The sequence below is a fragment of the Misgurnus anguillicaudatus genome, chromosome 22 (assembly GCF_027580225.2).
Source record: "Misgurnus anguillicaudatus chromosome 22, ASM2758022v2, whole genome shotgun sequence".
Classification (NCBI taxonomy): Eukaryota; Metazoa; Chordata; class Actinopteri; order Cypriniformes; family Cobitidae; genus Misgurnus; species Misgurnus anguillicaudatus.
This window is the reverse complement of record NC_073358.2, coordinates 161,844-178,899: the sequence shown is the minus strand read 5'-3', so window position 1 is coordinate 178,899 and position 17,056 is coordinate 161,844. Positions and strand designations below refer to the sequence as shown.

At 41.0% G+C, this 17,056-nt stretch overlaps 2 protein-coding genes across 3 annotated transcripts; one reads left to right on the top strand and one right to left on the bottom strand.

Moving 5' to 3' along the window:
* The first annotated feature begins 1,325 nt into the window (after positions 1–1,325).
* Positions 1,326–6,139, top strand: lman2la (lectin, mannose-binding 2-like a). 2 transcript variants are annotated; one of them, XM_055200239.2, is made up of 9 exons: positions 1,326–1,841; positions 2,041–2,159; positions 2,374–2,491; positions 2,570–2,652; positions 2,751–2,783; positions 2,984–3,145; positions 4,279–4,393; positions 4,475–4,594; positions 4,822–6,139. In XM_055200239.2, the coding sequence occupies exons 1-9, from the start codon at positions 1,670–1,672 to the stop codon at positions 4,962–4,964; spliced, it is 1,065 nt and encodes a 354-aa protein (XP_055056214.2). In that variant the 5' UTR covers positions 1,326–1,669; the 3' UTR covers positions 4,965–6,139. The 2 variants fall into 2 exon arrangements, with proteins under 2 accessions (XP_055056214.2, XP_055056215.2); XM_055200240.2 differs by lacking the exons at positions 1,326–1,841; positions 2,041–2,159; positions 2,374–2,491 and having other exon boundaries at positions 2,560–2,652.
* Positions 6,140–6,226: 87 nt separating this feature from the next.
* Positions 6,227–14,235, bottom strand: wbp1 (WW domain binding protein 1). Its single transcript, XM_055200241.2, has 4 exons — positions 14,018–14,235; positions 13,656–13,758; positions 12,295–12,462; positions 6,227–8,447 (listed from the first exon to the last, which is right to left on the bottom strand). The coding sequence occupies exons 1-4, from the start codon at positions 14,078–14,080 to the stop codon at positions 8,050–8,052; spliced, it is 732 nt and encodes a 243-aa protein (XP_055056216.1). The 5' UTR covers positions 14,081–14,235; the 3' UTR covers positions 6,227–8,049.
* Positions 14,236–17,056: the final 2,821 nt, after the last annotated feature.

Below are 17,056 nucleotides of genomic sequence, written 5' to 3'. Positions count from 1 at the left end.
TGACTGATGGATTTTATTTATGAAACAAGAGCACAACTTATGCTTGTAAATGGTTAGTTACACTTTACTTTTTACTCCATGAAGTTCATTAATACACAAAACTCATAATTTTACCATTTTGATGCGTATGAACAATTACCTGGTTGACTCTGACTTCCACTGCAAACTCCACTGAAATCAGATCAAAATCTGAACCTGATAGCTGAATATCTGATGCTTGTGATTCGCCCAGTCCCAGATGTTACACTGTGGCTTAGTGGACTGAATACACACTTGGTAAGGTCAGGTAGTGCAGATGCAGACCTATGAGGTACAGCGCGAGTCCATGAGGGCACATAAGAGTGCATTTTGCGACAGACTTGATGAATTCATGCTGGAAAGAGGAAGACGCTGTTGATTGACATCATCTTGTGCTCAGAAGTGGTAGAAGACAATTTTGTTTGTCAAAAACAAGGCTTTTGTGAAACATGTCCTGTAAACGTGGCAAAGAATAATAACAACAAGTCCTTTTAGAGTAGCTTATTTCTTATAACAAGCAAAATAAACAACAAGTAGATTACCTTCATTTAAATCATAGCTAAAGCGTATCAAAAACTACACTGAACTATCGTTACTGTGTAAAATGTGTACTATATAATCTATACAATCTTAATTAAAGATCGGCTGCCAAACCTCCCATCAAAAAACGCTGATCCATAACCGCCGTCTCCCCTCGTCTATAGTTTAGCCACTAATCAGACCATTAAACAGAGACCGGAAGTTCCGCTCAGACGCGTAATTGCGACAAGCACGTGCGTCCGATGAAACCGTCTATATATTCATACAAAGAGCAAGGGGTCAGGAAATTAAATTCATAGATTTAAAAAAAAAAATTTTTGAACATTAATCACAGTAATTATATAGAAACAAAACTTACACTTGAAAATCCTCTCTGCCATGTTGTCAAACAGCCACAAAACTCCTCCCATCCGTTATCTGATTGATCTTTTGCAAGAATTCATGGGTAGGTGACCTGTATGGAGCCTGCAGCGGTGCTTGACAAAGACCACATCAAGGGTCCAAATGAGCACTTATTTGCACACTTCTGAATACTTAAATGACGAATGGGGCACTGCGAACTGGTAGACTTGAAAAGCACGCACAATTCAAAGCCATGAGACTGCAAGTCAACATTAATTGCACCATTTGGGACAGGCTCATTGTTGTCCGGTTTATTTTACGACACTCCCTAAGCAGAGTTCCGCACTTTCCGGAAGTAGACTGCACAGACGATAAATCTAGAACTCATTTATTTATTGATTGATTTGTTTCAGTATTTGATGCCAGAATAGTAAAAAGATTGCTTGCCATTTTTTGTGTGTGTATTTTGTTTATTTTTAACAATATTTATCTTTGTTTAATTTTACAAATATTCGTCTTAATTTCGTTTCTCTAAATTTTCACCATACAAAAAAAGATCATCTGAATTCCATGGCCTACAGACGTTAGGACACGTTTAATGTGTTACGTGTGTATATTGTGTTTTTAACTATTTAATTCTTTATTCTGAGTCCCATTCGCGCATTTGTGGGCGGACCATGGTCTGATTGACAGGCGAGGAAGCAAATAAGCCAGAGCGGTGTAACGGCAGCAGCCCGTAGAGTGACGACAGGGCGTAACGCGAGAAGGGATGGCCGCGATGTGCATTCATCGGACGCGTTTGAAACACTCGGGGTTTAAAATCATGATTTTTTGGTCATCGCTGATTTTATTTGCGGCGTTAAGCGTCAGTTTATGTGATGACGGTCATGAAATGGAGGAGTTTTTAAAGAGAGAGTATTCACTGTCAAAGCCGTACCAGAGTAAGTGACCGCAGACATCCTAACCCCCATTTATCTCTTAAAAACACCTCACGTAACGTTCAGTCATGCAATGAGCAGAGCTGATGAATGCGAGGCACTACACATTTGTTTCATTACATATCTCTCTATTGTGCGTGCGTGCATGTGTTGTTGTTACTAGTTATATTTTGTTATGTGTTTGTGTGTTTAATGGTGTAAGGTATTGGTGTCTCGGGTTCGTCTCACTGGGAGCTGATGGGAGATGCGGTGGTCACCACTGATCACGTGCGTCTCACTTTAGACCAGCAGAGCAAACAAGGAGCCATATGGAGCCGGATTGTGAGTAAAGAAACACTCGAAAAGTCTTTTTATACAGTTATATTTTACACACATTATACACCTATATCAGTGGTAGAACATTGCGTTAACAGCGCAAAAGATCATGGGTTCGAACCCTAACCCATACTGATATAAATGTACGACCTTGTCATTCACTGTCAGACACTTTTACTTTGGATTAAAGCTTCTGTCAAACGCATAAATGTGTGTGTAGCCGTGTCATCTGAAGGACTGGGAACTGCAGGTTCATTTTAAGATTCACGGTCAAGGCAAAAAGAATCTGAATGGTGACGGTTTGGCCGTGTGGTACACAAAGGAGCGAATGCAGAACGGTCAGAACATTTCTTTCATTCAGTTAAAGGTTCAGGTAAACGGACATGATGTTTATAATGATGCGTTGATGCTCACAGGTCCTGTGTTTGGAAACAGAGACTTCTTCACAGGACTCGGTGTATTCGTGGACACTTACCCTAACGAAGAGAAACTTTTGGAGGTACAGCCATCGAGGACATTCGTGTCAAATCATTCATTGACGTATAATGAACGAGTCTGTTGGGGGTTTATTTCATTCACTTGAATTTGTGTTTTTAGGTCCAACAGAAGAGATACACGCCCCGCACACAGGTAACAGCACACGCCAGCTTGGTCTAGACAACACAGCATATTACATACATGTTCATACATCATGCTGCTTATTCTCATGATATGATGTTGATCAGTCCAGCTCCACTTTCCTGCAGTGACCGATCTGCTTATTTGTCTGCATGTTTCTTCTCCATTCGTTTAATTGTCCCACCTCTTGTTCGATCGTTCCTGGACGTCAGAGGATATTTCCCTACGTGTTGGCCATGGTGGGCAACGGCACGATCAGCTACGATCACGATCGAGACGGTCGGCCCACAGAACTGGGCGGCTGTAATGCGATGGTGCGCAACCTGAAGCACGACACCTTCATCTTCATCAGATACGTTCGTCGCAGGCTTACGGTGAGAGACCAAACACAAAAGGGATTAGAGATGATAACATGATATATTTACAAAACACTATTCCCACACAACGTACAATGTTTTACATGTACAAATTCATTGTTAATTGATTGTAAATTTTCCTAAATTTAAGACTTTCCTTCTCAGTGGAGAATCGCATTGTTTGTGAAGTTAAAGGATTATTCCACTTTCATAAAAATAAAATCCCCATATTTACCCCCATGTCATCCAAGATATTTATGTCTTTATTTTAGTCGAGATGATTTTTTTTTTTTGAAGAAAACATTCCAGGATTTTCCAGACTGCATTGGACCCCAATAGTTTCATTGCAGCTTCAAAGGGCTCTAAACAATCCCAAATGAGGCATGAGGGTCTTATCTAGCAAAACGATTGTCATGTTTGGCAAGAAAAATACAAAATAAACACTTTTAAACCACAAATTCTCGTCTTGCACTAGCCGTGTGACGTGCCAGCGCAATGTTGCGCATTACATAATCACGTGGGTCACGCGTTAGACAAGTGAAATGTACACTTGTACACCATTTTAAACAATAAACTGAGACAGAGACATTAATTATTATCATTCAGATACAACAACGTCTGAACGCTCCTCTTTCTCCACACTGTAAACACTGGAGCGCTAGTTTCACATACATCATGCGTGACCTTTCAACGTGATTCACACTGGTGCGTCACACGGCTAGTGCAAGACAATGTTAAAGTTTAAAAGTCCATATTTTTTACTTTTGTTGGCAAAAATTCGCTAGATTAAAGGACAAGTTTGGTATTTTACACTTAAAGCCCTGTTTTCAGATTGTTTATGATGAAATAGAACGGTTTTGACTGAAATTTCGACATATGCGGCTGGCCCGAGAATTTGCAGGTGTTTCTTGTATCACCTCCCACTTCTACGATGGCTGTGTAGGTGCACTGGAACAATCCTTCCTAAAACGCATTAAACTTTCGTTTACAAAGACGTGAAACTCACCGAGTGTTCAGGGGTGTTCACTGATATGCTCACACAAAAATCGCTGCATCACATTTCAAGCTTGTTTTCAAATGTTATTCTATCCAAACTCAAACAACATAGAGAAATAAGAAGAGTTTGATGGAGTTTATGTGGTTTTGTGTAGATCATGCTTGATATTGACGGTCAGCATGAATGGAGAGATTGCCTGGACATGCCGGGCGTGCGACTGCCTTTGGGTTTCTACTTTGGAGCTTCAGCCGTCACTGGAGATTTGTCAGGTAAAGACCCTGACGTAAAAAATCAGACGGCTTTATTTTTTCACAGATTCTCCCACTGACATACTGTTTGTTTTTCGCTAGATAATCACGATCTGATCTCCATGAAGCTTTACCAGCTGACCGTCCTGCGCAGTAAACAGGAAGAGGAGCAGGAAGAAGAAATCTTAATACCCAGCGTGGACAACATCGACTTATACAGACGTAAAGCTTTAGCATTGTGACAATATTGACATCTTACTCTTAAATGTATATTCATGTAATGCAAAGCGTCTAATATACGCAAAAGATTTTCAGTTGTAAAGCATTTTTAGGTCACCAGTAATTTTTTTTGTGCAGTCCTTATGGAAATAGTTCTCATCTAAATGCCTTCATGCAAACTCAAATTTCCTTATTTCTCTTAAAATCTGTCCAATGTATTTGTGTTTCAGCATACACAGATGTGGAGAGCATGAGCAGCGTTGCCATCTTCTTCACCGTACTCTTCTCCATGTTGGGTTTGTTTCTGCTGGTGGTGGTGGGACTCGTCGTTTACGGACACTGGAATGAAAACAGACGAAAACGCTTCTACTGACAGAACGCAGACGATCACGATATATGCATCTTGAAGTTTTATTATTTATTTATTATTTATGTTTTTACACTGTACTGTATTCATAGTAATATTCCTTCATCCTTTCTAAACACAAGCTGAAATCTGTCACCGGGATCAATTCAGCGGTGCCGCTCAAGCTCGGGCTTCAGTGTTTTGTGCTAAAGATTGTACGGAATCAGCTCTGTGTCTCTGTTGACATTGCTGTAGCCTTAACGTCCAATAGTGGATGCCGTTTTTATAGAGACTTTTAAAATGCCTTGAAATCAACTGAAGGAAAACTCAAACCTCTTTAGCAGCACAAGTCACACTTTTTGATTTGAAGTATTTCATCTTTTGGCTCGTCACTCTGCAGCGCCACCTGAGAGATTTCTAAAATAAGTCTCCTGTTTGTTTTTAAAGGGTCTGCGCAGCAGTTGTGATGTCAGATGTAAAGGTCAGAGGTCAATTAAACTGCTCGTGTTTGGAAAAAGCTGGTCCCAGAAGTTAATCTTTAACCTTTGATATTACGTATTTGTCTTAGGAGAACTACATGAGGAGTTTACTACAAAACACAGCTGGTTTATAAGTTCATGACAATTTAGTGAAAGATTACATTCATTGTATGACAGAAGGTTTGTATGTAATTAAAATAATACTAATAATCTGTTCTTTCAGTACATGCAAGTTAATGGTCATTTACAGAAACTTAAGATAAAATGTCATAAAGGAATTGGTTTGTAGTTAATTTATATAACGTTGAATTTACATGTAAGTATCAAGAAAGTCATACAGACAGAAAGGTTAAGGTATCAGTGCAGCTGAACATAGCACAGGTAAACAGTTAAATCATACAAGCAAACCATAAATCAATATTATGTCTGATCATCTTGGAAAATCAGATAAATTCATGGATAGTTGATTTAGGGGAAAAGATGAAAATCTGTGTAAACAAAGAAGTTCTTCTAGACAGGTGGCGTTTTAATTATGATGTTATTGTTCTGAGCAATTTACACACCAAATTAAAATTCCAGTTTAATGTTTGACACACACACAAAACTTTACCCTTATTCTCATGTCACCATTTACTCGATCTGTGATCTTTTTGAACTCAACACAAACACAAAATGATTCTGATTATTTGAGAATAAAAGTCATTCTGTGTCACTGTGTAGAAATGATGTTTTCATTCACTGTCTCAACTAAAAGTGTTGCCTAATGTTAGTTTAACCCCATACGGTGTAAAATCAAGTCAGATAGCCAAGTGGAGTGCAAAAGCAAGTTTATTTTTATTATAAAAATAAAATACAAATGACTATATCATAACCACAGCAGACAGTAGAAACACATCGACAGGGAGTCAGAACCTCCTGACGACAGAAATGAAACATCGTCTCCCTTCATTCAAGCGACACAGGTCTTATTTTGGCAAAAACAAAAATCACCCCATAAGAAATCAAGCACATCATCGCTATCAATGACATAAATCTACTGTCAAATGTTTAATCAAACACAAGTTACAGGTTTTAGGCGAGCACTTCTCTCTGTGTTGCTCAATGTCAAAGGCTTCAGATTTCAGAGCACCAGCGTAACCTGACAGACATCATAGTGCCATTACTGAAACCCAACGTTATGTGCAATGAGTATAAAAATCACGGTTATTCAGATTTAAACGAGTTACAATCCCATTAAAAACACCTGGACAAACGACACGCTTACAAAAAGAGACAAACCGTCATGATGCACGTGCACAAGCGTAGTTAAACGTTTTAGCTCTTGAATGAGACGAAAAGGAATCGAGATGGTGAAAACTGTATTGCTCGTACAGACCACAGCACACAACGCGTGCTGCTGGTTATTTCTTTTTTTGCATAGCCTAGTTGCTAAGTCTAGTAAAGTCTGGTTATCACAGAGAAAGGCACAGAATTTGTAAACTTCGAAGATGATGTGGATTGAAGAGAAACACGAGGAGAAAAGCGTCAAAGCTCAACACGATGTCTGCGCATGCGCTGGGTGCAATCAGTGCAACAGAAACAAATGAGGCTTTGTGAGATCACAGCATGAAGACAAAACCCTCAAACGAATAAAAATCACATCACTGAGACACAAACAGCATTAAATGTTTCTCAATCTATATATTGATTCTAGCCCTTAATCCACATTGGTCTGCTATCTGAAGTCAGTCCCTCATTTAAAGATTAAAAATGAAATAAACTCGTTCAACTATGAACCGATACAGCGTCTACACCTCCAGACGGTCTCTGCATGAACTATAAAGTATATTTGTACTTTAAGCCCCGGTTTCAAAGACAAGGCTTTAGGCTAGTCCAAGACTAAAACCCACGTTTGAGGTGTCTCAACTGAAAATAACTTTCACTGACAGATCTGAAAATAAGCCAGCGCCACTGATTTGACTCAAGACAAACCACTAAGGCATGTTTATAAAAGATACTTAAACATCTGAATTTAAGTCTTGTCTGTGAAACCAGGTCATAGTCATCAGATACTCTGATGAGCCAGTAGTGAATATCCTGTCTGGAAAACACACAAACGTGTCCTTGTTGAGGGATCTGCCGTCAGCCGCAAGTTTTAACCATTTCATTCACACTAGAAGAAGATTAATGACACCTTGATGTCTCTAACAAACATCACATCCTGCTTACACACACAAGCTCATGTCACGGCTACTGAAAATCCTGTAGACAGCAGCACAGGGACAACAGAAAAATAAAGATGTTTATCTGCTCTATCAGTGCTGATCGTACATCACCAGACGAATAACATGTCAGTAGATTACATGTACACGATTACCTGACACTGTTGAGAGGATCTTTGCATCATGCTGCTGAAGTGTGTTTGTGTTTTGTTGTTCTGGGACGTGTGGCAGTCACTCTGGGATTGATGTCATGGTGCAGCTGTGTGCAAAACAAACAACCGTCTGCTGTCCAGAACCTTCTGTGTGTGTGTGTCAAGAGTCAAGCCAAGGAGAAAGACAGAAATAAACAGACTTAAAGCTGTTATCATGATCGCTATCAAATCAAAGACATTACTCTGTCATGAGATGCGAGCTCAAAATTCCTCGTCATCATCAGACGAGTCGCTCGGCGGCGATGGTGGGTTCAGGCGTCACGCCCTTGTCGCCGTCGGCCTGAGGTTCGGAGCAGCACCCGCCGGCCGTCCCCCGGCACAGCCGGCCCTCCTCCTCCGGCCCCGAACCCTCGTCCGTGTCCAGCTGGCATACGCACACCTCGATACCAGAATCGCCCGTCACGTGCCTGCGCCGGGTGTTCGGCTCGTCCTGATCAGACTCGTCGCACTCCGGTCTCTCAGACTCCGCCGACTCGGAGGGTTCTAGGACCACGGCGGCCTCCGATTGGCTGCTAGGGGGCTGGACAATTGGGGGCCCCTCCGAATAAGGTGGAGGGGGCGTTGGGGGATGACCGACGACCTCTTCGTAGTCGGGCAGCTTGCAATCGGTCCAGAACCCTTAAAGTTATTCAGAGAGAAATCAGTCAGCAAACACCTTAATGAGTGTTAATAAGAAAAACTGGGCAGGTGCTGCTGCATTCATATAAAGAGACACTACTGCTAGCATTAGTAAACATCTCTGGGTTAAACGTCTTTTACTTTCTTTTTTTCAATTTCTTGCTATAGAAGTGCCATGTTTTCAGAAAATGCTGGCAACTGGTGAGCTGAAAATTTTTTAACTTTGGGTGAAACACTGAGCTCGGCAAATGCCACTTTGTACTCCACATTGAGCCGTCCAATCGCAGTGGACGAGGGGTTGTATGACAGAGAAGCATAGCAACCAAAGCTCCCCCTTAAAATAATAGCTTTAACCTCCGAAGACCTGAGCTTTGGTTTGTCTTTATTTCACATTTCTTCCAGCTATTTGGGGCTAGGAATCAATAAATATAATAACCAAATATTTTTCTTTGAGGTTTGAACATGAAGCAGTGCAATTGTCCATGTTTGTTTAAAACAGGTTCCAGTTACACAGAATTTAGTATTATGGTGCAAACAACAAAAAATGTGCTATCCACGTATGTGGACATCCAGGTCTTAGGAGGTCAAGGGCATTTTCACATCTGTAGTTCGGTTCATTTGCTCGGGGCCAAAAATAATACATTGTAGCTTTTTTAAAAGTTTTGGTTCCTTTTCACACCACACTGATCGCTCTGGTCCATACCAGTTGAAACTAACCAAAATTCAGTGATGTGATAACATCCACATCACTCATTGGCCACATGTCTTTGAACGCATTTCCTAAACTGCTTCTCGACTGGTCAAAATCAATGTGCGGGAAATTCCAACAGAATACCGGAAGTCAGAGGTGGGGACAAGTGACACATGGTCAAGTCCAAGCAAGTCTCAAGTCTTAACCATCAAGTCTCGAGTCAAGTCTCGAGTCAAGTCTCAAGTTACGGCTCAGATAAATCAAACAAGTCAAGTCAAGGGTTCACCCTAAGCAAGTCAAGTCGAGTCCTGATAAGTTTCAAGTCCAGTCACAGTACTAAAATTAATAGGGGTACATTTTTTTTGATAGGTCTAAAATTAGCATTAGGTACAGAAATCAAATCAAATGAATAATAACACTTATAAAAGTTTTATAAGTCTTTATTGTACGAATGAAGTATAATTATATTTTTAGAGCTACAGAATTGATGTTCTCTTTGTCTTGGTTTTCTGCCTCTAATCTTTATATAAACAAATGTTTTTATTAGAAAAAGAATACTGTGGAGATCATTTTGTTTGTATGTGCCCTGTTAAGAACAGAAAGATTTTATGTTTGCTTGTTTTTTGAAACGTGTCGAATTTCAAACAGCACAGCATAAAAACTTTGTTGTTTTTCAGTGCTCTGTTCGCCAAATGTATTTTAATGAACTACATCGTGAGAGACAGTAGCGCAACTCTCTCTCTAGTCTACACATCAAGCGTTCTGATCTAGGGATGATCACGAGCTGGACCAGACACATTCAACCGCACGTGCGTTTGCGCTTAGTTACAGACAACTGCTCACTTTAGCGCCTTTTTGTGGTTAAATTGTTAAAAATTACTTGAATATTAACATTTGCATACATATTAGTAGGGATAATGGTCACATTTCTAATAAGAAAAAACATAATACGCAACCAAGGCCAAATTATGACAAACAGGAAAGATTAATTTATTACATTAGTAATCGTTATAGAGTGAAACTGACTATAGAGATGACTTTCTTACCTTTCCTTATTGGTCTTTGACGTTGTGGTTGTCCTGTCGGATATTCTCGCTTTGCATATTTTGCATCTGGCAGATCTTTTTTTTTGCACGGTCCAGTTCAAAGTCTTTATAGCCAAACGAGACTCGAATAACGTTACTGTCTGCCATGTTCGTCGCGGTTTGAGTTGTGCAGCATTAAAGGCACATACGCTGATTAGTGGGGCTGATGTCACAATAATAACTTTTTATTTAAATTAATTTTATTGCTATTTGTTTATTTTAAGTTCAATTCATTGTCGAGTCTTCCCCTTCAAGTCAAGTCTCAAGAAACTTGTTCTCAAGTCAAAGTCAAGTCATTTTCATACTTTAATCAAGCAAGTTGCAAGTCCTGAAAATTGTGACTTGAGTCAAGTCATGTGACTCAAGTCCCCCACATCTGCTCGAAGTAAACAAAAAGGAAGTAAATACAGCAGACAACATGGACAGAGGACTGCGCGCTGTAATTATGCCCGTTGTTGTTATATATAGTTTGTATACAGCACTCTAGACAAACTCTTCATTTCAAGAAAAAAGCGTAGATGCAGCTTGAAAACAACGTTTTAATGCTCTGCAAACGGGGAAGACACCAAATTTCTGAGGCTCCGCACCTCCTCGCAATTCCAGGTATGTCCACGATCTGACATTGTGGCAATATTACTAATAGAAACTGTCAACAAACACGTCCTCATCCCATAATGCACTGCGCAGCTGACTACAGCAGCTGGTTTAGTAAAAAAAAAGTGCAGTTAGTTCAGTTAAATCTCGGATCGTGTTCTCACCACTCCAACCTTCATTTGAAAGTGTACCGAGACTAACTCTTCATAGTCCGTCTTGGTCTGCTTGTTTGGTCTGTTTTTGGTGCGCACCAGAGTTCGATTGCTGCATTCTCACCTCACCTTTGGGAACAAACTTCTCAGGATGAGCTTCTAAAATGCTCTGAGAGTATTGTGATGTCAAACACTGATCAGGGCCACATAAACACAGCCCTGGGTATGCACAGATTTGATCATAGGGTCTGCATATGCAAACATCCACAACAACGTTCATATTTATAAAGACGGTCGTGGACTGTTTGACATGGAAAAGTGCTTAGGCTCACGTCAGGGTCTGTGTACGCACTTTTCTTATCCGATTTCTGCAGGTTTTTAAAAATATAAGCCATAGAAAGATAATTTAAAATGTATAGATTTCACATCTGAAAGTGAGGCGTACACGTTTTTTTTGTGCGTACATTTATTCTATGAATCACACATACACGCTTTTGAGAATTGAGTGTACGGTAAAATTTAGGAAGGTATTTTATAAATGAGGCACTGGTCTTTACTTTGAACCACATGTGCTTGTAACGTTAACCTGTTAGACCTTAAAATATAATAATAATAATAATAAATAATAAACTTTATTTTCTATAGCGCCTTTAAATGTAAATCTCAAAGCGCTGAACAACAACAATATACAAATAAAACACACATATATAAAACAATGCAACAACAAGTAAAACCATAAATAAAGAAATAAAACACAAATGTTCAATTAAAAGCTAACCTAAAAAAACGGCCAAAAAACGAAACTGAATTATTTTACAAACTTTAAAATGTTAACTTTTCTCTGTATATTTGGATTAAGGCTGCATGATAAATTGCACGTGATTGTCACTCGCATCTCGTCAGTTAAGCCAGTTCCTTGATTAGTAATAGCTGCTTTCGGATGGAGCGGGGAAATATCGCATTTATACTCGCAGATGAATCGCCTGCGATATTTTCCCGCTTTTCAGTGAACTACGGCTCTGTGTAGTAAAAGTCGCTCCATTTGAAAGCAGCTGATGGTGATTTATTAAACAAAGTAAATGAGAACAAGACCAAATAATTGAGAAAGGAGCCTGATTTAAAGTGACTTTGGGTCATTTCAAAGAGAGCATGTGTTCGACAACACAGAAAACACTCACACTTATCAGAAGGCCGGTATTATTTATAGCTTAATTTGGAGCCGTGCTCAATTGTACACGTGACACTGGAAACATTAGTTCATGATTCACGTTGGAGACATAAAGGAAAGGGATCATCAGCAGAAGGTGAAAGACGCGAGTACTTACGAAGATTAAGAGGAGGTGGAGAAACGAAAGAGCTGGAGGCGCCCTGATATGCCATGAGGCTGATCTCTCTCTGTCTCTGCTCCTGCTGTAAACGCATCTTCACACGTCGATGTCTGTACGCACAACAACAGCTCAACATGATGATGAGAGTCCACACCAACCAGAACCCTGCAGACACAAACACATCTCGATTGAACACATCAGGCCGTGGGATCACGTGTTGAATAATGGACGCATCGTCAGTTAAACAATGCCAAAAAAAATCCTCTGTGAGGCCAGTTTTCAGGTACAGCAGTATTTCCTAACTTTAATCCTCGTGTCCCGCAACCCACAATGTTTTTGATTTTTCAATAGATTTAAAATGGGGGGCATGAGGACTGGAATTCAGAAACACTGAGGTACACAGCTTTCTTACAACCTAGGCAATATTACCCATCTACAATATAATTAACCAATGTGATACTGAGACAAAAGGTTATCTGAATTAATGTCAATAGAAAATGCTGAACTATCACAGGAGTCAAAACCTGCCATTCATAAGATCTCTGGCCTCGGCCAATGGTTAGGCAGGGTGTTCACCAAAGTGTTTTCTCCTGAGGCCACAATATATTTTTTTTCAATTGTTTGCAATAGGAGTGTCATGTTTTTTTAAAACCAACAGCAGCTGCTTTAAGCACTGAGTGTTTATTTAATGCCAAGTGCTCTGTGTTTTCCCATAACATTTGGGTTGGGAGTTGTCGATCATTGTGTGTTTTACAATAAGAGCATCACCTCAGCTTCAGTAGCAGACCCATGGCAGCGGTCTATGAGATGATCAGTGTCTATGGCAGGTCTAGTTAACTCTGATCCCAGAGAGGGTTAGCTGCTCCCACCCTAACCATCTAATCGAAGTCTAAAGGATTACTTTGTAATGAAATACAGGTGTGTTAAATTAGTGTTGTAACGAAACTCGGCCAAACAGTGCCCATCCAGGACCAGGAATGCCCACCCCTGATCTACAGTAGACATTTTGGCAAAGCTAAATATTGAATGGATCTGTAAGTCTTACTGAATAAAAGCATTGAATGAATGAAAATGAATGAATGAATGAAAATTGAAATGATTTAGTGCACAAACATCAAAAGTCTACATTCAAGTCAAAATCTGATTCAGAGTTCAGATCTCTGGATTTAAACCCATTGAAATAATACATCTGCTTTTTACTGTGTGAGATCGAATTGAAAAATCAAATAGCTTTATTGGCATGGCCAAAAAGTGTCCTTACAGTACCAAAATATGCAAATATACACATTTAACATATGATATACATATAATAACATACATGTAAGTGCGTTGTAAATGTGTACGGACACTTAACTTACACCAGAGCTCGTAATAATAAGTGCAGCATTCAGTTTCTCCACAACAGTAACCCATCTCACATCTGTACTGCTCATTATTCACACCAAAACAATAATCTTTACCCTGTTAAAACACAAACATAACAAACACATCAATGAAACATTGTACCGTTCATTTACAACACACCCCGAGATGCGAATAATACAGAAAATCTTTCACATTAAAGTCAAATATTACAAACTCAAATCTCTTCTCAATCTCTTCTGTAACTCTACATGTCATATAATAAAGTTTTTAATCGTGAGAAGCGTCTGTTGTTTTATTGTTTTGTAAGTAGCTCATCGAGGCCGCGCGAATCCTCGAGCTCGAGTTACAGCCTCACCTGAACCAAGCGCGTCCCCGCGCACAGCAGCACCGCGAGCGAGCTCAAAATCCGTCGCTGCATCTCTCTAACCGTTTCTTTCTAATTTGACGACAATGATAAAGATTGAGTTCAACAGACGCGACGAACGCCCGCGATATACACCAGCGACATGTTTGCGCTCGCCAGTGTGTTTTCACGTGACCTCTAGAGAGCCGTTGCGTCACAGGTCGCGCGCGCGACACAAACACCGATGAGAGCGCGCTGTTCTTTAGTGGTTTCTTAAAAACAGAATTGTAATGTTTGAAAATTAATATTTTGCATGAGCTTTGAAATAAAAACATGCGAGGAGTTTAACCAGACCTGACCGCAGAACTCCTCGAGAATTACTTTTCTGCTCGTATTTTATTCTGCATTGTTAAAAAAAGAAACGTCTTGCTAGTAGTTAACAACAGAGCGAGACGTTGATTGATAGGTCAACTGCATGTACAATATTAAACTAGAAACATTGTTAACTTGTAAGATTTTTAATTGATTTATTTGGAGATTCTTCTTCCAGTAACTAAACTGTAATAACGCTGTCAAGGTAAGCTGTATGGTACACTACACTACAGTAAACTAAAGTACACTACACTACACAGCACACTACACTACACTACAGTACACTACACTTCACTACACTACAGTAAACTAAAGTACACTACACTACACAGCACAATACAATACACTACAGTACACTACACTACAGTAAACTAAAGTACACTACACTACACAGCACACTACACTACACTAAAGTAAACTACACTTCACTACACTACACTACAGTAAACTAAAGTACACTACACTACACAGCACACTACACTACACTACAGTACACTACACAGCACACTACACTACACACACAGCCCAGTGTTCTGTTCACACACTCTATAGTTGAATAAAGTACTGTATAATACAGAGGAGTGATGATGATGATGAAGATGTCATGTGCTTTGATGAGATGGTGAGGAGGATGTTGTTGAGCCTTTCTTTGCTTGTTTAGAAATATCTTCTCCAATAATAACCCTTAAGAACTCAATATAATGTATACAGCATTCACCGTCTGTATAAGCGTCAGTGATTGGACAGATAGTACAGATGTTATGTTAAAGGGATAGTTCACCTTAAAATGAATAATCATCTCGGTTACGTATGTAACCCACGTTCCCTGAAGCAAGGGAACGGAGACGTCACGTCGTGCCCGACGAATTGGGAACTCGCTTAGAGAGACCAATCTGCTTCGTATACTACTAAAACACCAATGAACTTGGCATTGAGATATTTGCATAATGCTGGCGCCGCCCCACCAGGTGCGTATATAAGCCACAGGTGCAAATATGGAAATTAGCTTTGTTTCGCTGAGAAAGCCGGAAAGTGTGACCGGCCGAAAAACAACAGGGAGCAGCCCTGTAGCGACGGGATGTCTCCGTTCCCTTCCTTCAGGGAACATGGGTTACATACGTAACCGAGACATTCCCTTTCAGTCGGTCACTACGACGTCACGTCGTGACCGACAAATTGGGAATCCCTACCAAAACGCCACTAAGGGCTGACCTCTTCCAGTGTCTGCGTAAAGCCCTCCGGTTCCACTTAAGGAAAAGGAGAATTAGGTTTTAAGGCGGAAGGCCGGGCACTAGATGTTCCTTTAAGCCCACAGTAGTGTCAGCGACTGGGAAGCGCCCTATCTGAGCGAGATGGGAATGCTGCGGAAGCCACCGCCCGTTAAGGGCTGATGGTGGGTGAAAGTCAACCGTAGTTGAGGTAAAAAGACAGCCATGGCTGTGTAAGCAAAGCAGTGCTCTGCTGAGGGAAACGTGGGCTAGTAAGATTAACCCCACGGAAAAAAACTTCTAGTAGAGTGAGCTCTCAATTTAAATGGACAAGGAATGCCCTGCAGATTATAAGCAAGGGCGATAGTATCAACTATCCAATGAGACATCCTCTGCTTAATGACAGCTTTCCCTCTCTGCTGACCACCGTAACAGACAAAGAGCTGATCTGAGGTCCTGAGGCTTTGTGTTCGATCCACATAGAGGCACAGCGCATGTACGGGACACAACAATGCCATGGTTGGGTCTGCCTCTTCCGGGGGCAGCGCTTGCAAGCTCACCACCTGATCTCTGAAGTGAGTGGTGGGAACTTTTGGCACGTAGCCAGGTCTGGGTCTGAGTGTTATGCTCGAGACAGCAGGACCAAACTGAAGGCACGAATCGTCGATGGAGAATGCATGAAGGTCACCTACCCTCTTAACAGAGGCCAATGCGAGCAGGGTCAGAGTTTTCATTGATAAAAACTTCAGACTAACAGACTGCAAAGGCTCGAACGGGGGTCCCTGCAGGGCTTTCAGCAACATGGACAGGTCCCAAGGAGGAATAGAGGATGTAGCTTTCGTGTGCCTCTTAGAAATCTAATAATTAAATCGTGCTGGCCAACCGATCTGCCGTTTATTAAAGAGTGATGTGCAGATATAGCGGTGACGTCAACTTTAATGGTGGAGGGGGACAGCCTACCATCTAACCGGTGTTGAAGGTATGTAAGCACGACATTAATAGTGCATTCTCGGGGGTCCTCGCGTTGTGAAGAGCACCAACCGAAGAAAAGGTTCCATTTAAGCGCGTACGCGCGTCTAGTAGACGGTGCTCGCGCTGCGGCGATGGTGTTAGATACCGCTTGCGATAAATCACCTAAACCTTGTGCGCGCTCCACGACCATACATGGAGATCCCACAGGTCGGGGCGCGGGTGCCATAATGTGCCCCCTCCTGGAGAAAGAAGGTCCTTCCTCAGGGGAATCGCCAGGGAGGGGCTGTCGCGAGGAGCATCAGTTCTGGAAACCAATTCCTGGTCATCCAGTAAGGCGCGACCAGTAGAAGGCTCTCCTCGTCCTGCCTGACCTTGCACAGTGTCTGTGCGATTAAGCTCACTGGTGGGAATGCGTATTTGCGCATCCGCCGCGGCCAACTGTGTGCCAACGCATCCACGCCGAGGCTGCCCTCGGTTTAAATAGGTGACAATGGGTATC

What these genes read in the sequence shown, in the direction of transcription:
- lman2la (XM_055200239.2), top strand. Translation starts at nt 1,670, where the DNA reads ATGGCCGCGATGTGCATTCATCGGACGCGTTTGAAACACTCGGGGTTT. An exon ending in ACGAAGAGAAACTTTTGGAG is followed by an intron (nt 2,653 to 2,750) that starts GTACAGCCATCG and finishes TTGTGTTTTTAG; the next exon opens with GTCCAACAGAAGAGATACAC. An exon ending in CAACATCGACTTATACAGAC is followed by an intron (nt 4,595 to 4,821) that starts GTAAAGCTTTAG and finishes TTTGTGTTTCAG; the next exon opens with CATACACAGATGTGGAGAGC.
- wbp1 (XM_055200241.2), bottom strand. Translation starts at nt 14,080, where the DNA reads ATGCAGCGACGGATTTTGAGCTCGCTCGCGGTGCTGCTGTGCGCGGGG. An exon ending in CGGGGACGCGCTTGGTTCAG is followed by an intron (nt 13,759 to 14,017) that starts GTGAGGCTGTAA and finishes GTGTTTTAACAG; the next exon opens with GGTAAAGATTATTGTTTTGG. An exon ending in TTATTATTACGAGCTCTGGT is followed by an intron (nt 12,463 to 13,655) that starts GTAAGTTAAGTG and finishes TTGTGTCTGCAG; the next exon opens with GGTTCTGGTTGGTGTGGACT.